The 26,709-nt window shown below is 39.3% G+C and overlaps 1 protein-coding gene across 4 annotated transcripts in view; it reads left to right on the top strand.

Annotated features, from left to right (window-relative positions):
• ABCC9 (ATP binding cassette subfamily C member 9) overlaps positions 1 to 26,709 on the top strand; it is a 148,999-nt gene that overhangs the window by 48,716 nt on the left and 73,574 nt on the right. For 2 of the 4 annotated variants that reach the window (XM_070453744.1, XM_070453745.1), the window contains exons 15-20: positions 1,654 to 1,762; positions 7,444 to 7,551; positions 18,030 to 18,102; positions 19,259 to 19,364; positions 25,126 to 25,164; positions 26,603 to 26,704. In XM_070453744.1, the coding sequence (XP_070309845.1) occupies positions 1,654 to 1,762; positions 7,444 to 7,551; positions 18,030 to 18,102; positions 19,259 to 19,364; positions 25,126 to 25,164; positions 26,603 to 26,704 (537 nt within the window). The remainder of the gene's footprint in view (positions 1 to 1,653; positions 1,763 to 7,443; positions 7,552 to 18,029; positions 18,103 to 19,258; positions 19,365 to 25,125; positions 25,165 to 26,602; positions 26,705 to 26,709) is intronic. The other 2 variants (XM_070453746.1, XM_070453747.1) reach the window with 1 other exon arrangement.

The following is a 26,709-nucleotide window of genomic DNA, read 5'->3' as shown; positions in this document are numbered from 1 at the left end:
CCAGGGATCAAATCCAGTCTCCCACATTGCAGATGGATTCTTTACCATCTGAGCCACTAGTGAAGCCCAAGAATACTAGAGTGGGGAGCCTATCCCTTCTCCAGAGGATCTTCCCAACCCAGGAATTGAACCAGGGTCTCCTGCATTGCAAGCAGATTCTTTACCAGCTGAGCTACAGGGAAGCCCCTGTGTCAGTTAAAAAAAAAGTCTTTTTTAAAAATTATTTGTTTTCTGTAAATGAAATTTAGAAGTTAATAGATAGACTGCCCCAGTGGCTTTTATTTACCTTCATGATTCCAAAGAAAGTATGCAGCTTCTATGGCATGCAAGGCTACAGGGCTTAAAGTTCCTGGGCAACAAACTGGATTAAATTTTCTTTTCTTCTTTATTATCTGTCTTTTTAAATTTTGTATTGCCTCTTGTGTCTCCTGCATTGCAAGCAGATTCTTTATCATCTGAGCCACCAGGGCGTCACCCTTTATTAATAACTGCTGTATGCCACAGTAATTCAGTTATACATACAGATGCTTTTCTTCATTGTATTAGTCTGTCACAAAAACAAACTACTGAGACCTACCTGGGGGCACTTGACTACCAGCTCCAGTGAAAAATAAAAAAAAAAATCTCTTGTTTCAAGTATATGTTTTCTGGTTTCCTACCAATGACAGATTTTCCTCTACAGGTGATGCTGCCTGTACCAAGCTGGTTTGTCTACTGTTAGCATCCTAGCATGTTAAAAGGAGCATTTCTCATCCTTCAAGTTCGCCGACTTTTCTTTAGCATATCATTTGATTGATGGAGGGGTGTTTTCAAATTATGTTATTGTTTTCTTTGATTCTTTCTTTTTACTCTGATGCTCTGATGCTGTGTTGCTGGTTTGAGAAATTTAAAGTGGGTGGGGTCGATGGAGCAAGGGGTCTTGTGTCCAGCCTCTGGAGAACACAGTAAAGGATGTTTGTGAACTCTTCTAGAGCAGGGCTTCTTAAACTGTATCATGCTTATGAAGCATCTCTGGATCCAGTTAGAATACAAATTTTGCTTCAGGAGGTCTTGAGGGGTGGGGAGCTGAGATTTTCTGTTTTGAGGAAGCTCCCAGATGATGTTGATACCACTGGTCTTGGCTGACATTTTGAGGAGAGGGCCCTGTCTATGCAGGTTGCTGGAATATGGGCAATATATAAGTAATGCTTATGCAAGGTTGTATAGTGGGTGTGGACCCTTGATCTCTCTGTTGTACGCTTCATGCTTTTATTTACTTCTCTGTACCTTTCTTCCCCTCACTTTTAAAATTAGAATAATGATGCTTCCTTTGTTAGTATTATATTTTTAACCACCTTGTTTCAAGTTCCTTCTGTTGTCTTTGACAAGAAATACAGTTGCAAAAAAAAGTGCAAGAGTGATTTGGTTGAATTTAGGTCCTGGTTTTTCTAAGATTCTTCCATTTTAAGCACTGAAAGGCCCAAGTCCCATGAGGCCATCAGTCCCTGGCATTCCCTAACTGAATTCCCAGTTGGTCTTGAAAAATGATACTTAGAGCTGACTGACTTACCATGGAAATGGTTGGGGGAAAAGTTTGTTTACTTAGGTAGAACTTCTTTGGTGGTGGTTTTATTTTTAACCCATATCGTTCGTGTGCTTGTTTGCCTCTTATAGTGTTCAAAAGCTGAATGAATTTCTCTTGAGTGATGAGATTGGTGAGGACAGCTGGCGAACTGGAGAAGGTTCTCTTCCGTTTGAATCCTGTAAGAAGCACACTGGAGTCGTAAGTGTTTTGCTTGTTACGGGAGCTGTGAATAAGGGGCCACCTTGAGGATGGATGATTTAAAATGGGTGCAACTAGAAGAAATTGTCAGCTTTACTTGTAACCTATGTGAAGAAAAGGGGCTTCCCAGGTGGCGCTGTGGTAAAGAACCCACCTGCGAATGCAGGAGACTTGAGACGTGGGTGCGATCCCAGGATTAGGAAGATTCCCTGGAGGAGGGCATGGCAACCCACTCCAGTATTCTTGCCTGGAGAATCCCATGGACAGAAGAGCCTGGTGGGCTATAGTCCAGGGGGTCGCAAAGAGTCAACATGACTGAGTGAGCACACATGTGAAGAAAGATTACTACCTGCTTCTACAACAAACCTTATAGGTTTAGAATCAATAAAGAAATATATAAGGCTTATCTTTATAAATCATCAAAAGATTATCCCAAGAGGGACAGCTCATGTTCAATTCAAAAGGAAACAGAGAGGTTGTCTACCCCAAGCTTTATATAAAAATAATAAAAAATAAAACTCATGTATCATTTTCTTATAATACCTTTAACTATATTATACTTTTCAGCTTAAAACGTGCTTTTTGATGCATTATGTCTTTTGACTCATTTAATATATTACATTACATTACCTATATTATTTTCTAGATGAATAGTTTTATTTGCATGTTGTTTTAGAGTCATAAGACTGGTGAGTGACAGAGCCAGAATTGGGTCTTCCCTGGTGGCTCAGTGGTAAAGAATCCACCTGCTATACAGGAGATGCGGGTTCGATCCCGGGGTCAGGCTGATCCCCTGGAAAAGGAAATGGCAACCCACTCCTGATATTCTTCCTAGGAAATGCCATGGACAGAGGAGCCTGGTGTGCTCCATGGGGGTGCAAAAGAGTGGGACATGACTGAGTGACTAAACAACAATAGTCAGAATTAAAACCCCAGTCTTGTGACTCCTGAACCAGTTTGTTAATCCATTACACAAATATTTACTCATATCTCTGTAAAGCCTGGAAACACTGTTGATATTATTTTTCATGTTTTACATGGAATGTTACAAGTATTATATATTAGCTTGTGTTTCCAGACTTAGAAACTGCCCTATGCATTGTGTTAAGACCTGTCGATGTAGCTCTGAGCAAGGCAGGCAGGATCCTTGTCGTCACAGGGTTTGCTCTCTTGAGGCAGGAGTCAGATGATAAAAAGTAAAAAGATGAGATCATTTCCCCATGGGAAGAAAATTAAAGAAGGTGTTAGAGAGTGACTGGTGTCCTTAGAGCAGGGTAGTCATTCTCCAGAAGGTCCCTCTGAAGAGCTGGCGTTGGAGCTGAGACCTGAATGAAGAGTCGGTACCTCTTCTGCAGAGGCCTAGGAAAGACGCCAAATCATTTCGGGTGGAGAACTAGCAGATGCTGTGACCCTGAAGTGGGGATTAATTTCGTGTGTTCAAAGAACAGAGGGACACTATGGCTGATGCCTAAGGTAGGGAGAGATAAAATGAACTAGGAGCAAGGATTAAGTGCTAAAAGTTGCTTTGGTTGTGTCCGACTCCCTGCAACCCAATGGATTGTAACCTGCTAGGCTCCTCTATCTGTGGGATTCTCCAGGCAAGAATACTGGAAGGGGTTGCCATTTCCTCCTCCAAGGAATCTTCCCAATCCAAGGACCGAACCTGCATCTCTTAGGTCTCCTCCATTGGCAGGTGGGTAAAGATCAAGGATTGCAGGTCCTGTAAGCCAGGGAGAGAGTTTGGATTCTACTAACAAGCAATAGGAAACCATTGGAAGGTTTAAAGTAGGGACACATATAATTTTGTTTATATGTTTAAAGGATCACTCTAACTATTGAGGGGAGAGTTGTCACTGGTGACAAGAGTAGAACAGATGGATCAGTAAAGAGGTCATTATAATGGCATAGCAAGAAATGGGGGTGGTTAGAATTTGTTTTGGTTGCAGTGGACCTTGTGAGAAGTTATGAAATTCAGTGTACATTTTTTTGGGTGGAGCTGATGGAGGCTTGCTAATGGGTTGAATGGAAATGAGGAGGGAGAAAGAAGACTCAAGGATGAATCCTAGGTTACTGGCTTGAGCACTGAGTAGATGGCAGAGTCGATAACTGAAACAGGGAAGCTGAGAAATTAGTAGGTTGCTGTTGAGGTGGAATCAAGAGGTATATTTTGCACATGATAATTTTGAGATATTTATTGACATGCAAGAAGAGAAGTCACCCTTGGAGATGTAAATTTAAGAGCCATTGGTCATTAGATAATACTTAAAATAATGGGACAAGATTACACCACTTTTGTGAAAGCTGTGTCTGAAAAATTCTGAAGAAAGTCTTTAAAATTAGTATGCCTATTTCATAAGAGTAATGTAGAAAGGAGTTTGTCTAAAATTAGTTACAAGTTAATAATTATTCATTTACTATTAGAGAACATGTGAATATATCTACCATTTGTGTAACCAAACAAAAATGGACATGCAGTCTCCTGACAGGAAGGAGTTGAGGCTTGGAGACCCTTCACAGGAAGTCATTCTGCATTAAATTTTTCTCCACAGTGTGTTTAAAACTGCTAAAAATACTTAAGACAAGCACTGGGCTGTCTTAGACTTGATTTCTTCTGCTTTCCTGGAGTTATTTTCTTACTCTCTGTTGAGTTATTTTGGTAAGCAGGTGTGGGTTTTTTTTGTTTTGTCTGAGAAGGAACTAGCACTCATGCTTGTAAATACTGGAGTGACAAAGTCTGAGATGCCTGTGTGCTCTTGTGTGGACATGGACACCAAGATGGGAACACGTCACAGAGCATCTACAGTTTGAGGCAATAGGAAACTCAGGCATTTGGTGAGAACCAACCTTGTCACCTTTTGGGCGATAGTTTCCCCAAGAAATTATTAGATCATCTTTCAGAGACATGGGGATGAGTGGAGGGAGATGACCTCAGGAGAGGGGACAGAGGAGGTCAAGTGTGCAGCGTGAGGGGATTCTGAAGAGTCTTTTGCATGAGAGGAGGGGCGCATGAAAAGTTGAACTGAGTGAAGGTTGGAAGGAAAAAAGGATCCCCTTTAGATGCCTCCAATATCTTTGGGGTTATTGAAACCAGACTGGACTTCTGATGTCTTTTGGGGCCATTCATCAACTGCCGACGCGCCAAACCACAAATGACAAACTTTTAGAAATGGAGAGAAAAAAAGCTGTGTGTTTGAAGAGAACGCGAATGGAAACTCCTTCTTGAGAGTGCTTAAGAAGCTATGTATTCTGTAAAAGCTTAGAGCTAAGTGGTTTTGGCTGCCAAATCTCCATGGAGAATTAGTGACTTTCTAGTGCCAGAGTCTCTTCAAATTACATCTGTGAGGTTCGGACTCAAATCTCTGTCAACACGTCTCCTCCTCCCACCCCTCTCCTTAGGTTTGTGAAGAACATGAAGTCATCCCTTTTGGACCTCTGGGGCCGATACTACTATAGAAGTTAAGACTCTAGAAGACAGCCAATATATGTACAGATGTAGACAGGTCTTGTGTGGGGAAAATACTCAGCTGAAAGGATAGTTAGTGGCTCTGCCTCATCCCCTGTGAGGTTATCTGTGAGGACTCTGAGAAGAAAAACAAAACTAAAAATGTCGTGAACATTCTATTTTTTTCTCTCTTTCTTTTTTAAGTTTAGAATGCATTCAACAGTTTCTGTGTGACGGAACCGTTGCTAGTTCTTCTCAGTGGCTTTTTAGTCTGTGTATTGATTGGCATGTAGCCTAGCATGTGTTATTTAATTAGTTTGAGTATGATCTGAGCCACCAGTGAAACCCTAAAGTGAAAGTGTTAATCACTCAGTCGTGTCCAACTCTTTGCAACCCTGTGGACTGTAGCGCTCCAGGCTCCTCTGTCCATAGGATTCTCCAGGCAAGAACACTGGAGTGAGTAGCCATCCCCTTCTCCAGGGGATCTTCCCAACTCAGAGATTGAACCCAGATCTCCTGCACTGCAGTCAGATTCTTTACCATCTGAGCTACCAGGGTAATGTGGTTGATACTAATGGATGTAAACTGGATGGCGTTATCCTGTTGGGATTAAATTGCTGGTTATTTGAGGTCATGCATGATTCTCATAATAGAACTCAACAGATTGATCAAAAAAGCTAAACCTAATGTTCCAAAGCCAAAAACATTATAGAATCTTTTGTTTTATAGCTTATTTGATAGTTTTGAAGTGTATAACTATTTAGCTTTGATAGTTTCTATAAGCACTACAGATAGTTATTTATGTTAAAATAGTTGCTTACAAGATTTCTGGGACAAATTTTGAGCTTATATATTTTATGATTTAGAGGTTAACAGAGCTGGATTTTCTACCTTCTCTTCAACCATTTGTCTCTGTCTGTGTGAAATTAAATTCAAAATTAGAGAATAACAAAAGCTTCTAGTCATGACCTAATTCGAGTTTAAGTATAGGAAGATTGTCTAGCCTTAGGTGACATCCTCCATATTTTGGATGCTTTAGTACTTTGGCTCAGAACAATAATGCTATAATATCTGAGAAAGACTAGATCATTCTGTAGTGCTTATAGATCTCCTTATGAAATAATATGGGCTTCCCAGGTGGTGCAGTGGTAAAGAATCTGCCTGCCAGTGCAAGGGGGTGTAGCTCAGAGACAGAGCACATGCTTCACGTGTACAAGGCCCTGGATTCACCCCTCAGCTCCTCCACCTGTGTCTTTCGGGCTTCCCTGGTGGGTCACATGGTAAATAATCTGGAATGCGGGAGACTGGGTTCAGTCCCTGGGTTGGGAAGATCCCCTGGAGGAGGGCATGGCAACCCACTCCAGTATTCTTACCTGGAGAATCCCCATGGACAGAGGAGCCTGGTGGGCTCCAGTCCATGAGGTCCCAAAGAGTCGGTCATGACTGAGCAACTAAGCATAGCACAACAGTGCAAGAGATGCAAGTGACGTGGGTTCGATCCCTGGGTTGGGAAGGTCCCCTGGAGGAGGAAATGGCAACCCACTCCAGTATTCTTGCCTGGAAAATCGCATGGACAGAGGAGCCTGGCTGGTAACAGTCCATGGGGTCGCAAAGAGTCAGACATGACTGAGTGACTGAGCACACATGAAATAATATACATGTTTGAGCAAAGAAATCCTGGATCTTTATGCTTTTTCTCATTCCACCATGGATCTTCAGGTGACATGTAGACTTGTCTGATTTATGTGAGTGGATCAGACTCAAAATCCTCGTAATTCAGAGGGTGACCAAAAATGTACTGTTGAAACATTTACAAGCCTGATGGCCTAACAAGTAGACTCTAGTTTAACCTAAGTTAGCCTGCTTGCTTTTTGCCATGACACACACTTTTTTTTATTGCCTGGGTCTATTCATCCAGAAAAGTAGAGAAAGAATAGTCAGAGCCTAGTTTGGTGCTCAGCATTTTAACTTCCATCATTTTCGAATATCACATCTTCATATTTTCATTTTCTTAAAAAGTTTGTGAATTAGGTTTAAAATGAGTGCGTAACACTTTTTTTATTATTGTTTGCTTTTGGGCGGAGTGGGGGGATGCCATAGAAATAATTAAAATATGCCATTTACTTTACTTCTTTTTCTTAGACTCTAAATGGAGCAGCAACCTTGTGAGTTAATGTTCAGTAAAACCTCAGTTTTTTCGTAGCACTTCAACTTGTGTTCTTTTCCATTTGGAATGCAGCAGCCAAAAACTATAAACAGGAAGCAGCCTGGAAGATATCACCTGGACAACTACGAACAATCAACACGACGTCTGCGTCCCATGGAGACTGAGGATATCGCAATAAAGGTTATTTTATGTCCTGAATTTTTACATGAATAGAAACACTGATGTTACCATGTTATGGTGAAGTTCTGCCAAGAGTCCCACGTCGTGTCTTTAAAGTCTCTCAAAAGTGGTCACTCATCCTCATAACATTTTCAGAAAATAGTCTGCTGAGTTTATAATTCTCGATGCTGCCTAGCCTCCCAACCACAGCTTTGTTCCAGGAGTATGTTTAAATAACTGGAAGATGAATCTTTCTTCTGAATCTAGTATCCAGTATACTTCCAGTATATATATAGGTGTATATCTAGTATACACCTAGTATCCAGTGTACTTCCTCTCTGTACTCTTAATTATATCTACTCTACATTCATCTCTATAAATTAGTTTATAAAGAATGCTGATATTATAGGTCCATTTTTTAAATTGCTTTTATTTATTTATTTTTTCATTTATTTTTATTAGTTGGAGGCTAATCACTTTACAATATTGTAGTGGTTTTTGCCATACATTGACATGAATCAGCCATGGAGGTCCAGTTTTTAAGGAAGTAGATTACATAGCAATTATCTTCAACCAGGAAAGGCTTAGACCAGGGCTGTGTGTGTCCACCCGGCTTCCCGATATGGCCTTTGACTCATCTCAAACTCAGACTTTTAAAAAAATTTTGTTTTATCGAGATATAGTTAATTTAGGCTTCCCAGGTGCTCTAGTGGTAAAGAGCTTGCCTGCCAATGCAGGAGACTTAAAGAGATGTGGGTTTAATCCCTGGGTTGGGAAGATCCCCTGGAAGAGGGCATGGCAACCCACTCCAGTATTCTGGCCTGGAGAATCCCCATGGATAGAGGAGGCTGGCGGGCTGCAGTCCATAGGGTCACACAGAGTCGGACACGACTGAAGCAATTTAGCATGCACGCACACCCATGGTAGATTTATAAAGTTGTATTGATTTTTGCTGTCCAGCAAAGTGATTCAGTTTTACACAAACACACACATATATACACATTCTTTTCCACCTTCTTTTCCATTATAGTTTGTTACAGAATATTGAATATAGTTCCCTGCACTATATAGCTCTATATTGCCCAGCGCAGGTAGAGCAAGAGATGGTCAGGGAGGTGTATAGTTAAGCCAAGAGCCACATAGGATTCTTCTCTCTCTCCTCATTGCCTGATGCCATACCTGTCCCACAGCAGGCACTTAACAATTGGAGTAAATGTGTTATTGGATGGAATAAGCTAATGCTGGCTTTCACTCTGTCATTAATTTGATGTGACTTTTGGGCAAAATGCTTGTCTAAGCCATGGTTTGCCCCGTTGAGGTGGGGATGCCATACCTACCTCAGGTATGAGTACTTTGAGGATAAAATATATCACCTGTGAATTTCAAAAACCTGTAGTGATTCTTAACCTTGGCTGTATGTTAGAATCACCTAAAAGTCTTTATATATGTAAAACCTGGGCATCATTTTTGAAAACAGCTCTAGTAGTTCCCTAGACAATTATAATTTACCAATAGGATTTGAGCTAAACTATGCAAAAGTAAGTAATGAGAGACTGGAAAGGGTTCTCTATGCTGCCAATTCACAAATATGCCCAGAAAACAACTAATAGTAACTAAAAACTCAGTTTTTAATTGGCATTTTCTATGCAATATTGTGGGAACCTAAAATATACATATTTTTCCATGTGCCTTATTAAATTTATTTTTGTTTTGAATGGGAAAAAGGGAGGCTATCATGATTTTTTTCCCGCAGAATTGACCTTCCATGCACCAACTCCCCCCTCCAAAAAACCAGGGAAAAACCGTGCATATCAATGACCTAGAGTCCCCTGAATAGGCACAATAATTTCAAGTGCCCCTGCAACCTTGAACTCATTGTTTATTCATGGTGGAAATAGCCAATTGGTAATGAACTCATTTGTCTTTTTTAATCTTTTTTGTTGCGAAATACAAAAGTAAATATAACATATATGTACTGTTAAATGAAAAAGTAAACATTTGTGCAACTGTCACTAAGTAAAGAACATCACCAACTTCCTCCAAAGACCCTCCCAACACACCCTGAACTTCACTCTCTTTATTCTTCAAAATATAATTACCGCCTTGACTTTTGTGGTCATCATTTCCTTGAACATTTTTGCTATGTTATGCCTCCAGTATTCTTGGGGCCCCCGGGTGGCTCTGACAGTAAAGAATCCGCCTGCAATGCTGGAGACCTGGGTTCCATCCCTGGATTGGGAAGATCCCCTGGAGGAGGGCATGGCAACCCACTCCTGGAGAATCCCCATGGACAGAGGAGCCTGGCGGGCTACAGTCCATATGGTCACAAAGAGTCAGACAAGACTGAGCGACTAATCATAGCACAAGCGTAGCTCATGCCTCCCTAAAGACGTACTTCAGCTTTTTTCAAGTTTGAATATATGCATGTATATGTGTGTATTTTTCTTCTGCTGCTCAGCATTATGTGGATATAATTCACCCATTTTACGGTGTGAAACTGTAATCCATTCATTCTCATCACTGTGTAGTGTTTCGTTGTATGAATATCCCAGAATTTGTTGATCCATTCTACTTTTGATGGGCTTTTGGTTAACTTTTATTTTGAAGCCATTGTGAAGAATTGCTGAGTCATAGGATCTGTACACCCTCAACTTCCCTTCATAATGGCCAACTTTTCTCCAAAGTGATTGTGCCAGTTTACACTTCCATTAACAGTGACTGAGAATTCCAGCTGGTCTTCATCTCCCCCAGTGCTTCCAACATTTTGTGAAAATGCATGTTTTGTATTGGGGGGCAGTGCTGTTGTATCTTGCTGTGGTTTTTATGTGCATTTTTCTGATTTCTAATGAGGTTGAGTACCTTTTCCAATATATATATTGGCCATTTGTGTATGGAGCTCCTCTTGTGAATTGCCAGGTTATTTGTTCCTCTTTTTTTTAAAAAATTCAGAGACTACTAATACTTCTTTGGCAGTTATATATGTTGCAAAATTCTTTTCCCACTTTGCAACTTGGCTTTTCACTCTATGGTATTAGAAATTCTTAATTTCAATGTAGTCTAGTTTATAGAGCTTTTCCTTTATGGCTAGTGCTTTGCTTTTTGCCTCTTTTAAGAAAACTTTCTCTACCAAAAGTTATAAAGATGTTCTATATTGGTTCTTAAAAATCTTTGAAGCTCTACCTTTTGCTTGTATTTAATTGATTTAGAATTGAGTTTTGTGTTGGTAAGAAGTCAGGTTGAGCTTTAGCAGGGGAAATCAGTAATAAATAATTTTAGCTGTAAGTTTAGCAGTAATAAACTTCCTGGTAGTAATTTTACTATACTCAGTAGCAAGTCAGTAAGGTCAGACTTAATTTTTTATGTGATGGTGGGTTGTCCTCTATCAGTGTATCATGTATCAATGATACCATGTCTCAATCACTGTCCCCACTGACTTTTAGTACGATCTTATCACACACATTTCCTTGTTTATTTTTCTCTGATTTATTTGTCTGTTCAGTATTCCACTGCTGTGATTATTACGGCTTTCTAATAAATATTGACATTTTTTAGGACAAGTTCTTACACTTTTTCTTTTTTCTTCTAAAGTGTCTTAGCCGTTCTTGGCCCTTTTGAGGGGAAAGAAGCTTAGATCCTCCAGAGCTTACATTTCTTTTAGTACTTCTCTTAATACTTTCACTAGACATTTCCTTACTCCTTGATTTAATGAGATTTTTTTTACAAACTATATTTAATTCAGCATTTTTGCTTCTTTTCAGTGGGAGGAAATGGAAATGGTGTATATAAGGTCCCACCTTTAAATTTTTAAACAATTATTTCATATTCAATATCCTGTAAATAAAACCATAAGAATATTGAAAGGAATACCAGAAAGAATACACATATGAGTATATATAACTGAATGATTTTGCTAATACACCAGAAACTAGCACAACATTGTAAATCAATTATACTTCAAAAAGAAAACAATTATTTCAACTGAGGTGAAATTCACATGGTATTAAATTAACCATTTTCAAGTCAACAATTCAGTTGCATTTAGATTTACAGTGTTGTGCAACCATCCCCTCTATCTGGTTACAAAATATTTTATTACCTCAAGAGGAAACCCCATACCTATTAATCAGTCATTCCCCACATCCCCCTCTCTTGTGCCCCACCACCTCCAATCTGCTTTCTGTCTCTGCAGATTTACCTATTCTGGATATTTCATACAAATGGAATCATAGAGTTGGTGACTTCATGACTTTTTGTGTTGTCTTTATTTCTGTCCTTACATTTTTTTTCTTTTTTTAAAATTTTGGCTGTATGTGAGCTCTTTGTTGTGGTTCCTGGACTTTCTCTAGTTACCATGTGCAGGCTTCTCTTGCAGCGTACAGGCTTAGTTGCCCTGGGGCATGTGGGATCTTACTTGCCCTACTTGGGATCAAACCCATGTCCCCTGCCTTGGAAGGTGGATTCCTAACCACTGGACCACTAGGGGAGTTCCTGCCTTTACATTTTAATTCATTCTTTCCCTTTATCCGGTTCCTCATGCCTGTATCCCTTCATCCGTCCTAACACTATGGTGCTAGCATAATGTGCTCCATATATGCACTTAAATATACTTACATCTTTGTAAAATATGTATTATTGTCATGAGCATTTATGCTTTCAGTTTCCTGAAATTGTTTGCTCCTTCTAGCTCCACCACTGCATTGTTCTGTACACATTCCTGCCGTTCATTTGTCTCCTAATGACGGCTGCTGGGTTGGCCTCCATCCCCGCTCCATCGCAGACCATGCTGTGATGACCGTCTTTGTACCTATCCTTTTAGGAAAGTTTGCGGTAATTTATATATTAGCTGATTTTCCAAGATCAAACAGCTAGTTGGGGAAACCAGAATTTTAACTCTGCTGGTAGAGAAGTGAGATGATTTTGTAAAAGGCAAGAGAGGTTGGAACAGCCAATCACAGCCAGACAAATTCCCTTGACCCTCTTCCTTCTTCTCACATGGATGCTGTTCTGCCTTATACTTCTTTTGGGGACCAAAGCAGGAGATGACCCTATATTCTTCTGATTCTTCCCTGCAGTTTTCTAACCACGTCTTTCCTTTCTCACACTCCTGTGAAGGTATAGTGTGTTCTACCTTTCTCGTGTCTATGAGTAGAGGACTTAGTCACTCCCCCACCTTCACTGAAGGTTTGGGTGCCTGTTTCCGAGTCCAGCTTTCTGCCTTAATAAGTGCCACACCTGGATGTGATTTCAACTTCCAGATTCACAACCCATCTCTTAACAGTATGTGTGTGTGTGCTCAGTCATGTCCAGCTCTTTGCCACCCCATGGGCTGGAGCCTGCCAGGCTGCCCTGTCCTTCACTGTCTCCCAGAGTTTGCTCAAATTGTTGTTGTTATAGTTGCTCGGTGGTGTCCGACCCTGCGCTTGCGTGCTCAGTAGCCCACCAGGCTCCTCTGTCCATGGAATTTTCCAGGCAAGAATACTAGAGTGGGTTGCCATTTCTTTCTCCAGAAGATCTTCCTGACCCAGGGGTCAAACCTACGTCTCCTGCATTGGCAGGCAGGAGCTTTACCCCTGAGCTGCCTGGGAAGCTCCCCGCATTTAGTATCCCAGCCCCCAAATCCCTCAATCAACCATCACTTCTTTTCCACAACCTCACCTGTGTTCACACTTGGCCACCACTTGGATGTGCAGCCTCTGTGGCATCTTTTAACCTTTGTTATCCCAGTGGTCACCGGCAGCACAACCCTATCCTCCAGCTCTCCCAGACCTTCTCCTTCACTGGCGTTGGCTTTTAAGCTCCTTGAAACCTACAGTTTCAAGCCCCGCCTTTTACTCCCAGCACTTTCACATCCTCCTGGAACGATCCAACTTTGTGACTTCTGGGCTCCTACACCCAGGCCGCTGAGCTCTCTGGAGGAAATGACTCAATGGTACAAGTTGGCATGGCAACAGCCTCATTACCTCCACCCTCGGCTGACCCTCTGTGGTCCTTGGCAGTCCTTTCCCCTGCCTTCCCTCAGTGATTCTCCGTCTGCTGCAGTAGCTCTTCGTCTGTTACCAGTCTCCTCATCTCCTTCTCTCTCCTTCCGCCTCCTCTGTCTGAAGATAACTTCCCTCCCAATCCACTGAAGACATAAAAGCTGTCATGGAGGGCCTCTCAGTTCCATGCTGACCCTCTCACCAGCTAGTCTGTATTTGCACCTTGTTTAGGCCATTTTCTACTCCCCCCGAGAAAGAGGGTTTCTCAGCTTTGAAGACCATAGATTTTCTTTAAGCATCCTTTGTCACTTAGTCACACCTGGTGGGCTACAGTCCATAGGTTTGCAAAGAGTCAGACGTGATGAAGCAACCTAGTATAGCTGCACACTGTGTCTTAAACCTCTGCCCCAGCCAGATCTATTCATTATTTCCCACAACATATTTTATGGTTTTCTGATCATGGGCCTTTTCTCATTGAGCTCTTTATGTTGAATTTCAGCATGTTTTCTAAAACTAGCTAAGTGACCTTCTTTTCCAAAATGTTTCCTTTTTTTTTTAATCTCTGATGTCAGTGGTTTTCCTTATGAACTGCTATTACACTTTTGTCTGTTCACTCATGTTAATTGCTCAGTCGTGTCCAACTCTTTGCAACCTCATGGACTATAGCCTGCCAGATTCCTTTGTCCATGGAAGTCTTCCAGGCAAGAATACTGGAGTGGGTAACCATACCTTTCTCCAGGGGATCTTAATGACCCAGAGATCAAACCTGTGTCTCCTGCATTGCAGGCAGATTCTTTACTGTCTGAGCCATGAGAGAATCCCCAAAGAACCTGTTCTTAGCAGAGGATGATTATGATCCATCAACCCCTGAGTTATGGCCCCAGCATGCTCCCACAACATGCCTCTCTGTTCGTTCCTTAGCCCATTTTCTCATGTCTTGGTTTAACTATGCAATTGACTATAAGCTCCAGGAAAGCAGGGAGAATACATTATACCTTCTTTGTAGCCCACATCAGTCCTAACACAGAGCTTCACATAGACTGAGTGCTCAGCAGATATTTATAAAGTGATCAATAATTCAGTCCTTCCAGGCTATGCTCCTTTCAGGACCAATTTCATGAGTATTTATGTAGATATTAATTAATTTAATATTACTAATGATATTATTAAGATATAGATTAGATATTACTAAATGCCATACATTTTCCAAGCTAAAGAAAACATACATGGAAAAACATGGCCTAACCTTTTCAGGTAACTTTTGCACTCTTAAGTTGTTCATTTTCAGAACTTTAAAGGATTTTTTAGTTATAATTTAGACATTACCAATTTATTCTGCAAAATTCCTAAACAAAAATATGCTTAGAAATTTCATTACTTGGGACTTGGAGACAAAATATTAATTTATGAGCAAAGTATAGCCTTACTGTAGTTTCCTCTAATGTTTCAGGCACTCTCTCTCCTCTCATCTGCCACTATTAACCTTTCCAGTTCTTGGGTTCTGTTATACTTCTTTTGTTTCCCATTTTTGTAACTAATAAAACCGTCAAGTTTTCTTGATGCTTATTAAAACAATTGAATGCTAAGGATGACGCTAAGATCTTTTTTTGGTGGGGGAGGGGATGTTCCTGATTGTTGAGATGAACTCCTTATTGCCAAATTCAGACTTAAATTGAAGAAAGTAGGGAAAACCACTAGACATTCAGGTATGACCTAAATCAAATCCCTTGCAATTATACAGTGGAAGTGACAAAAAGATTCAAAGGATTAGATCTGATAGACAGAGTGCCTGAAGAACTGTGAACGGAGGATTGTGACATTGTACAGGAGGCAGGGATCAGGACCGTCTCCAAGAAAAAGAAATGCAAAAGGGTTGTCTGAGGAGGCCTTACAAATAGCTGAGAAAAGAAGAGAAGCTAAAGGCAAAGGAGGAAAGGAAAGGTAACCCCATCTGAATGCCAAGTTCCAAAGAATAGCAAGGAGAACGCCTTCCTCAGTGATCAATGCAAAGAAATAGAGGAAGACAATAGAATGGGAAAGACTAGAGATCTCTTCAAGAAAATGAGAGATACAAAGGGAATATTTCATGCAAAGATGGGCACAATAAAGGACAGAAATGGTATGGCCCTAACAGAAGCAGAAGATATTAAGAAGAGGTGGCAAGAATATACAGAAGAACTATACAAAAAAGATCTTCATGACCCAAATAACCACAATGGTGTGATCCTAGAGCCAGACATCCTAGAATGCAAAGTCAAGTGGGCCTTAGGAAGCATCACTAAGAACAAAGTGAGTGGAGGCGATGGAATTCCAGTTGAGCTATTTCAAATCCTAAAAGATGGTGCTGTGACAGTGCTGCCCTCAATATGCCAGCAAATTTGGAAAACTCAGCAGTGGTCACAGGACTGGAAAAGGCCAGTTTTCATTCCAATCCCAAAGAAGGGCAATGCCAAAGAATGCTCAAAGTACTGCACAATTGCACTCATCTCACACGCTTCCCTGGTGGCTCAGAGGGTAGAGCATCTGCCTGCAAGGTGGGAGACCTGGGTTCAATCCCTGGGTTGGGAAGATCTGCTGGGGAAGGAAATGGCAACCCACTCCAGTATTCTTGCCTGGAATATCCCACGGACAGAGAAGCCTGGTAGGGTACAGTCCATGGGGTTGCAAAGAGTCAGACATGACTGAGTGCTTCACTTTCACTTTCACAGGCTAGCAAAGTAATGCTCAAAATTCTCTAAGTCAGGCTTCAAAACTACGTGAACCATGAACTTCCAGACGTTCAAACTGAATTTAGAAAAGGCAGAGGAACCAGAGATCAAATTGCCAACACCTGTTGGATCATAGAAAAAGCAAGTAAATTTCAGAAAAAAACATCTACTTCTGCTTTATTGAGTATACCAAAGACTTTGTGTAGATCACAACAAACTGTGGAAAATTCTTCAAGAGATGGGAATACCAGACCGCCTGACCTGCCTCTTGAGAAATCTGTATGCAGGTCAGGAGGCAGCAGTTAGATCTGGACATGGAACAACAGACTGGTTCCAAACAGGGAAAGGAGTATGTCAAGGCTGTATATTGTCACCCTGCTTATTTAACTTATATGCAGAGTACATCATGCGAAATTCCAGGCTGGATGAAGCACAAGCTGGAATCAGGATTGCTGGGAGAAATATCAATAACCTCAGATACGCAGATGATACCACCTTATGGCAGAAAGTTAAGAGGAACTAAAGAGCCTCTGATGAAGGTGAAAGAGGAGAGTGAAAAAGTTGGCTTAAAACTCAACATTCAAAAAACTAAGATCATGGCATCAAGTTCCATCACTTCATGGCAAATAGATGGGGAAACAATGGAAACAGTGACAGACTTTATTTTCTTGGGCTCCAAAATCACTGTAGATAGTGACTGCAGCCATGAAATTAAAAGATGCTTGCTCCTTGGGAAAAAAGCTATGACCAACTTAGACAGCGTATTAAAAATCAGAGACATTACTTTGCCAACAAAGGTTCATTTAGTCAAAGCTATGGTTTTTCCAGTAGTCATGTATGGATGTGAGAGTTGTACTATATAAAGAAACTTGAGTGCCAAAGAATTGATTCTTTTGAACTGTGGAGTTGGAGAAGACTCTTGAGAGTCCCTTGGACTGCAAGGAGATCCAGCCAGTCAATCCTAAAGGAAATCAGTCCTGAATATTCATTGGAAGGACTGATGCTGAAGCTGAAACTCCAATTCTTTGGCCACCTGATGGGAAGAACTGACTCATTTGAAAAGACCATGATGCTGGGAAAGATTGAGGGCAGGAGGAGAAGGGGATGACAGAGGTTGAGATGGTTGGATGGCAACAGTGACTCAATGGACATGAGTTTGAGCTAGTTCCGGGAGTTGGTGATGGACAGGGAGGCCTGGCGTGCGGCAGTGCATGGGGTCGCAAAGAGTTGGACACGACTGAGGGCTGAACTGAACCACCAAATACTGTTGCTTCATTTCTGTACTTTTTTCCTTCCTCCCCTCTATTCTTTCAAGATCAGTGAATAGCAGTAAGTCCACATAGTTCAGGAAATTCATTCATTACTAAGCCTTCATCCTTAGCTAACAAGTCATTTGTTGCAATAATTTGTAGTTATTTCTCTTGACTTTACATCACCAGGTTTCTGGCAATTGCAACAGTGAGAGAATAATCCATGTCAGAGTTACATTGGACAATATTTGAGCGATTGCTTTTTAAGAATGTTCACATATAAACGATCCAGTAATCACATACTTTCAGGGAAAATTATTGTAATTTTTAGCATTCTTCATAATATCACTGATTTAAAGAACTTCTCCCTTCCATTCTTTTTTGTTTTTCATCTATGCCTCTAAATAGTCGTAACTCTAAATTAGAATTTTACCACTGTGTGTTCTACTGTGTTGAAAGTCTTCCAGTGCTTTATAAAGAAAATTTATTTTAATTGGACTTATCCTGTGATAGCACATACTTATGTAATGTTATAATTAAATTTCTGTACTCTTATTTTCTAGGTCACAAATGGGTACTTTTCATGGGGCAGTGGTTTAGCAACCTTATCCAATATCGATATTCGAATTCCAACAGGTAAGAATCATTTATTACTAGTTTGTAATTGTTTTTTTAAGGAACAAATTTATTTTTGGGAATTCAGGGGGAAAGCATTTGTCACCTCCAAAGCATTTGTTTTTTCATTTGAATAATTCATCATGAAATAATATGAAGCCATATTGTGAACTAGCATCAAGTTTGTATCTGTTCATTATCATGACTGTGGTTTTCCAAAAGAACTGAGCCTAACAAATGGAAAGACTTTTTAAAGACAAACATTACTGATAGTTATCTGTTAGCACTGTGAAGCTCATGAATCCCTGTATCCCTGAGAGAATGACTGGGAATTGTAAGACCTGCCTATCACGACAGAGTGGGGACCTTGAACAAATTATTTACCATCCAAATGAACTGTTTTTAGTTTATTTGCTGATTTGTGGCATTTAAATAATGGAGTAGTTGATTTCTCATTTTGTTGAAGAAAGATATTAAAGAAATAGTGTTTGAGAAAATAGTTTTCTATCCCCGAAGAAAACTGATGACGTTTTCAGATATTTAAGACTCAAATACCCTGTAGTTTTTACTAAAATGTTTGGATAATTGGATATAAATATTTTTTGACTTGGCCTCATGGTCAATAACTTGGAATTTTTCTATTAAACATGCAAATCAAAGTAAGAACTGATTAAAGTGATTAATCACTTTAATCTTAATTATCTGTTTTAGTCAAAATTACCTTTTTCTCTAGAATGAATTGAATAATAAAGCTAATACTAATCTAGGTGACTTAGGCAAAGTATTTCGCTGCTGCTTTTACTAGAGTCAGTTATTCTCATAATTTAAAAATAATACATCAAGGGACTATCCTGGTGGTCCAGTGGCTAAGACTTCAAGGGCTGAGTTTGATCCCTGATCAGGGAACTAAATCCCCCATACCACAGCTAAGACCTGGAAGAGCCAAATAAATAAATATTTTTTAAAAATAGCATATCAAAACCTATAGATTTTAATTTTCCTTCCCTTTTCCAGAAACCTTATGTATCAGTAAAAGGAGCTGTTTAGAATACTATTGCTTGGGACCTAAACTGGGCCATAGACTGTGGAACATCAGCCTTTTCTAAATGTGTTTTGATTTTATTTTATAAGTGAATTCCTTTTCATCCTGTTGTTATCCTTTGTTTCTTTTCTCTAGGTCAGTTAACCATGATTGTGGGCCAAGTGGGATGTGGGAAGTCCTCTCTTCTCCTTGCCATCCTCGGAGAGATGCAGACCTTGGAAGGAAAAGTTCACTGGAGCAAGTATGTGTATTTTTAATCAGTTTCTGTTGGTCTGTCACACATCTGATGATCTCCCAAGGGAAGGAATGAGAACAGTAGATTCCCATGTTCGAGGTCTGAGGGCCCCTTGGAAATAAGCACAGCTTTAAAAAAACAAATTAGTGGAAACTTTAAATGTTATAAGTTAAAAAAGATAAAAGAATTCACGATAGAGGTTTATAGTATGTATAAACTAATATATTGCTTTTAGCAAGATTGGGATCATAAAGGTAAATTTTGAAAGTTAAATGGATAACACAGATAAATAAAGTTTAAAAATTTATCCTATAATTAAAGAAAATTTGCATTATTTATAAAGTTTAAATGCACACAGAGCCTTAGTGATCCTGTGTTCAGAGAAGAAATATCAAATAATCTTTTTGAAACTCTTCCTAAGAGACTGAGAAATCATCCATTTCTCTTTACATCCAACTTAAACTAGACACTTAAAGTGTCTAGTTAGGGATGTGGCTATGTCAGACTAGTGTGTTGCACATCCACAAAGACATTGTGCTTTTTCCGAATGTTTGAATCTTTGTTTTGGATTCTTCAAAAAACATCGTAGTAATAAGGTTACTCCAGACCATACTATTATATAATTGTGTAATAATGAATAAGTCATATTTATTTATTTAGTTTGATCTACCTGGTAGACAGGCTTCCCAGGTGGTGCTAGTGATAAAGGACCCACCTGCCAATGCAAGAGACAAAAGAGACTTGGGTTTGATCCCTGGGTCGGGAAGTTCCCTGGAGGAGGGCATGGCAACCCACTCCAGTATTCTTGCCTAGAGAATCCCATGGACAGAGGAGCCTGGTGAGCTACAGTCCATGGGGTCACAAAGGGTAGGACATGACTGAGCAACTTAACATGCACACACACACCTGGTAGACCACCCCAACCCCCACAGTTATTATGGAGAAATTTCGAACAGCTTATCTATGATATTGGACTGTTGACAGTCTACAGTCTACAGAAAATCACTGCAGTGATTTTCATCCAGGTTATCCCCAGGGAACACTGGACAATGTCTGGAAACATTTTTTGGTTTTCATACTAAGGGAATTGGTTTGCTTACTGATCTAGTTGGTGGTAGCCAGTTCAGTTCAGTTCAGTCACTCAGTCATGTCTGACTCTTTGTGACCCCATGAACCGCAGCACACCAGGCCTCACTGTCCATCACCAACTCCCAGAGTCCACCCAAACCCATGTCCATTGAGTCGGTGATGCCATCCAACGATCTTATCCTGTGTCATCCCCTTCTACTCTTGCCCTCAATCTTTCCCAGCAGCAGGGTCTTTTCAAGTGAGTCAGCTCTTTACATCAGGTGGCCAAAGTACTGGAGTTTCAGCTTCAACATCAGTCCTTCCAGTGAACACCCAGGACTGATCTCCTTTAAGATGGACTGGTTGGATCTCCCTGCAGTCCAAGGGACTCTCAAGAGTCTTCTACAACACCACAGTTCAAAAGCATCAATTCTTCAGCACTCAGCTTTCTTTATAGTGGCCAGAAATGCTACTAAATATCCTCCAACACAGGACAGCCCTCCACAAGAATCCCCCTGCAGTGCAGGAGACCTGGGTTCTATCCCTGGTTGTAAAGATTCCCTGGAGAAGGAAATGGCAACCCACTCCAGTATTCTTGTCTAGAGAATTCCATGGACAGAGGAATCTGGCAAGCTATACTCCATGGGGTCGCAAAGAGTTAGGCACAACTGAGCAGCTAGCACACACGTCCTCCAATACACAGGACAGCCCTCCACAGCAGGGAATTATCTGGCTCCAAGTGTTAGTTGCGCTGGGGAGACCTTGCTCTAGACTTGCACACGTCCATTTAGTTCTTATCATTGTAAGTTCCGTTGTGACTTAATCTACTGTTAACCTACACAGACATCTCTTCAGAATGAGTCAAAACTATTTACAGGCATTTTGAGAATAGGTTCTATTTTAAACTCCAATTAAGAGACGGAAATGGTTGGATGTGAAATTTGAGCTGGAAACAGCAGAACTGTAAATCCTATTTTTGGTATCATTGGTGAAAGAAGAAAGCTGAGAAATGTGGCGGGTACAGTTTATTCCTGTTGCAATTGTATACATGAAACTGTTTAGTGTGTATCTAGCAGTGAGCTCGGTGAATAACTGCCCCTTGCAGTTTCATTCACGAGGGGGCCCTGTTGATCACTAAAGCCAGATGCTATGTGATGTGTGCCCTGCCACCACCGCCTTCCATCTTGGATGGATGCAGGTTTTGAGGAGCAGGTTTTACTGAATTAAATTATATCATGTGACATGTACGACCATAATGAAGTTATTTGGGTTTTGTTTTTACCTTGTTTCATCAGTATTAAAACAGAAAGAATTAGAGACCATGACAGAAAAAGCTTGAGATTTTATTTTCATACCTCTAGAATGTTTTTATGATCTACTCTTCTCTCGTATTACTCTACCGGGGCCAAATTTACTCCCAGTATTATCATTAAGAATTATTATCATTTTGTTAATGGATAAATAGATGATTTGGGAATTAGAAAAGCATTTTACACAATCTGTTTATTTATTGAGTTTTCTTAACAAGATACATACGTGTATATATGTATACATATATATATTATAGTTTAGGCAAGTTTATACCATTTATAGCCTATTTCATTTCTTAAAGGTTGTAAAGTATTTTATTTAATATAACATACTATAATAAAGCTTGAAAAACAAAGATATCAAGAAAGAAAATAAGATTTAAATAATAATCTGAGCAATTAATAGGTAGAAATGCATGTATTGGAGTCCTGCATATTTATAAAACATAGGCCACAAATTCTACTCTGAGTTCCATGGAAGCTAGTCAAAGAGGGAAGTATGAGATAAAATCAGACATATACTTAATAAAGGTAAAGTTTTTTTTAAGAAATAGAAAAGAAATATCTCCCATAATTCCTAATTTTAAAAAAGGTAAGTAAAGGTTATATCTTAAAGTCAGAGTCAATAAAATGAAAATATGAGAAAAATTTAAGAAAATTCTAAGTATTTATAAAATCACTATAATTTAAAAATCATCTCTTTATGAATACTTGTCTTAAGAATATCCCATCTCTTCATAGCAGAAAGGGCTAAATTTTTCTTCAAAAATATTTGAGTTGGCTCTGACACACACCCAATAAAAACTAACCCCTAAAAGATTGGATAAGCTAATAAAAAAATTCTATTTTCTTTATTTACAAGAACTACTTAATTTTTTTCCATGATATCCATGATTATCTGATAAAATATATTTTCAAATCAAGAATGCTTAGAGGATACTGACCTTTTTTAACAGAGTTATTTGCAATAACTCTTTATTCTGGGAAAAATAACTGTTGCACATATTCCAATAAGGAAAGTTATACAAATGTTATTAGAATAAAGCTAGTTTAGAAATTATCCATATTGACAGGTTGATTTTGTATAAATGCTGAGAAGTACTTTACCTTGGACTGAATTGTTTGCTGTTTTTTAAAGCTCAAGACAAAATAAAGTGAAACAGTCAAGGGTATGGTAAAGTACCAAGCACCTTGCTGTCATTCTTTCATCATTGCCTGTATCTCTGGTTGCATGAATTTTATTTTTAAATGTGCCCTCATGGTTGGCAGGAACAAAGCCCTGTAAAGTACCCTGTCCTATTGCAGGAAGAAATATTTACTTTGGACGGGAGAGAAGGCCCTGGTCCTCACGCAGGACAGACCCACATGGGTAGAACTTGGTACACAAAATCCATCTAAATATAGACGCCTCCTCGGCACTTGCTACCTTTAATGTAGTCTGACATGCAGTAGCCCCAGTCGAGAAAGGAGAGAGCAGTGAGGGAGGGACTGAAAAATTCTCCAAGCTTGTCGGAAGGCCAAGGGTCTTGCTCCTGCGTCTGCTGTGCGCTGTATTTGTTGAAAAGCAAATGTTCTGCCCAACTGAAGTTGTCCTTTCCTAGTCGTCATGATAAATAATAATTCCTACTGACATCCCAGGAACTAGAACGAAATAAAACGCTTCACTTGTTGGATGGTCCAGGGAGGGAGTCCAGAATATGTAATAATCCCAGTAATTATATAAGACATAACCATCATTTATCTCTGTCTTCCCTTACTTTTTCTTCCATCTTGCTCATGCCATCAGCCATCCTGTCAGACCCCATCTGTTGTGATGGTCTATTTTCTGATGTCTTAGTGTAACTGCCTTTATAGCAGTGGCTCAATCACTCTAAGACTTTGCCTGGCATGAAGGGATAATAACACAATGAGTCAGCTTTCCTGGATCAGACATGATATAGCATGTTTGTGTTCACATCTAGCTTCCCCTTTTCCAAATACTGTTCCTGATTTCAGCTTGCAGAAGTCACTCTTTCCCATTCCATAAGATACCAACCATGAACTTGGAAGCTGGTAGATTACCAAGTTTTAACTTTTACTGTTGAAGGAAAATACACACAAATCTTGCATGCAAAAGTGAAATTGGATGCTATTTTCCAGAAGGGGATTTTCCATCTGACATGTTTTGAATTCAGGTGTTTCAGAAATGATGGAGTTCACCTAAAATATTAAAATTTAAATAATAAAATCAATAAGTCCTTAGGCATATTTTCCCCCTTGGTATAGGTATAACTAAATTTAATTAGTCAAATGCCTCATTTTACATTACTCATATAGATCAGTAATTAATTACACCCAAATGTTACAATGTGACCTTTATACAGGTCTGTCTTTCTTTCCAGTTCCTTAAGGGCCAGGCTGTGTCTCAACCCTTCAAGTTTAGAGTATAAAAAGTATTTCTTCCTCTCTTGCCTTAGGGTAACTAATAAGGAATTTAAATAGATTAAATTTGAATTTTAACGGTAGGGAGTGCCTGGAGATATCAAATTCTAATACAGACTAGGAAAGTATTCCATAAAGATTATCCAAACTCACACAGCTAGTTGGAGCAAAGTTGGGGCTGCTGCTGCTGCTGCTAAGTCACTTCAGTCGTGTCCGACTCTGTGCAGCCCCATGAACCGCAGCACGCCAGGCCTCCCTGTCCATCACCAACTCCCGGAGTCCACCCAAACCCATGTCCATCGAGTCGATGATGCCATCCAACCATCTCATCCTCTGTCGTCCCCTTCTCCTCCTGCCCTCAATCTTTCCCAGCATCAGGCTCTTTTCCAATGAGTCAGCTCTTCGCATCAGGTGGCCAAAGTATTAGAGTTTCAGCTTCAGCATCAGTCCTTCCAATGAACACCCAAGACTGCTCTTCTTTAGGATGGACTGGTTGGATCTCCTTGCAGTCCAAGGGACTCTCAAGAGTCTTCTCCAACACCACAGTTCAAAAGCATCAATTCTTCAGTGCTCAGCTTTCTTTATAGTCCAACTCTCACATCCATACATGACTGCTGGAAAAACCATAGCCTTGACTAGACGGGCCTTTGTTGACAAAGTAATGTCTCTGCTTTTTAATATGCTGTCTAGGTTAGTCATAACTTTCCTTCCAATATGGCTATTGTGTGAACCCAAATTTTATATGAAGGAGAACAGTGCTGTCTTTTGGAAGCTTAATTATTTCCTAGTTGATGAGGATGTAAAAGAAGACTGTCATTTATCTGATTTGTCTTTGGGATTAGTATCAACAGCCATTTGAAAGTGTAGTTATTTAATATATACAATGTTTATCTCTTATCTGATTTGTGCACACATTCATCCTATATTTATATTTCATAATTAATGAACATTGTTTGCCATACTTGCAGTGTAAATGAATCTGAACCTTCTTTTGAAGCGACCAGAAGGTATTATTTCTATTTTAATCTGCGTTTAATAAGAATAACTACCTTCCTCAGACTTTTCCTGATATTCCATCTCTTACTCTTAGTCATTTTATTCATTCTGATAATGTACAAAGTTGTTTATTAAAATGGACTAGTAAATTTCTGATCGCAGTAGTACCCAACATCTGGAAGCTGCTAAAAGAATTAATTTGCTAAACTAAATGGCCCATCGTATCAATTGTTGTCTTCTCCATGAGCCACACAGATCTCAACTTTGACTAAAACTCAAACAGTTCTTAGCAAATTGGATTTGGGATTTCATAAAATAAAGATGAAAGAATTATTATGTATATTATTTATGAGTTAAACAATGATGAAATCTGCTTGTAAACTAGAACTGGAGAACCAAGTACTTCATCTATTTAAAAAAAAAAAAGAAAAGAAAACCTTAAAGAACGGGGGTGGCGGCAGGAGGGAAGCAGCCATGCCAGAGATTGGGAACCACTGTTTTAATGCACAGATGGTTATCTAAGAGACCACTAGCATACTATATATTATCATGCCCTCTGAACTCCTAAGATGTAATGTTTCAGGATGATCACTGAGCATTTCTAACTACCTTTTTTCTACACTTTATTCTCTTTTAACCTTAATTCCTAAATTAGTAGTTGCAGAACATAACTAACTGTGAAAGTGTGTATTTTAAGCTGACCCCTTCCCTACCCCAGGCTCATCATCCTCTTTATCTCCAACTCATATGCATTTTCCTAATTACTGCAAATTAAAATATGATGTATAGACATCTGGTAGAATTTGCAAGCCAAAAAGTGGGGCGCAGGGAGGAGGCTATCATTTTTTAAAAATAAACTGTTTCAATATGTATTGAAATATGTGGTTTTTAAATGTGTAGTTATTTCATTGTTGAAATGGACTCCTCAAAATTATTCTTTGCTATGAAATATTTACATTATCTATTACCTTAAAATATGTTCATGTGAATATAGTACAAACACATAATTACAGTATCAGTTCACATCCTTTTTAAAGGTATTCCTGTAAAATTCATAGTTAATGTATAGTGCTTTTAATATGAAGTAAAATATCTGTGGTTATTAAAGTTAATTGTTATTTATATTTAAATTATTGTAAAAATTATAGTCATTTTAGAAAATAGAATTTTAATTAATAGTTCATACCTCAAAATATTTCTTTAGCATAGCAAAATCAAATTTGCATGTTGTGTGTTGTTTTAATTAAGTTCTAATCCCTTTAATTTAGTGGAATATTTAACCACTAATTAATAAGGTTGATGGTCATTAAAATATTCTTTTAGAAACTCTGCATTTCTGTCTTTGAGATATTTTTTCAACTTTCATTTTTCTTAGTTATACAAAAGTACAGGTACAGCACAGCTCTCTTGAGTAATTTTGGTATTTTGTTTTTCTTTTCCATTTTCCAGTAGGAACAGGTATTCTGTGGCTTATGCAGCTCAAAAGCCTTGGCTATTAAATGCTACGGTAGAAGAAAATATTACCTTTGGAAGTCCTTTCAACAAGCAAAGGTAAT

Source organism: Odocoileus virginianus, chromosome 23 (genome assembly GCF_023699985.2).
Source record: "Odocoileus virginianus isolate 20LAN1187 ecotype Illinois chromosome 23, Ovbor_1.2, whole genome shotgun sequence".
Lineage (NCBI taxonomy): Eukaryota > Metazoa > Chordata > Mammalia > Artiodactyla > Cervidae > Odocoileus > Odocoileus virginianus.
Note: the sequence above shows the minus strand (reverse complement) of the source record. Positions and strands in the feature narration are given on the sequence as shown.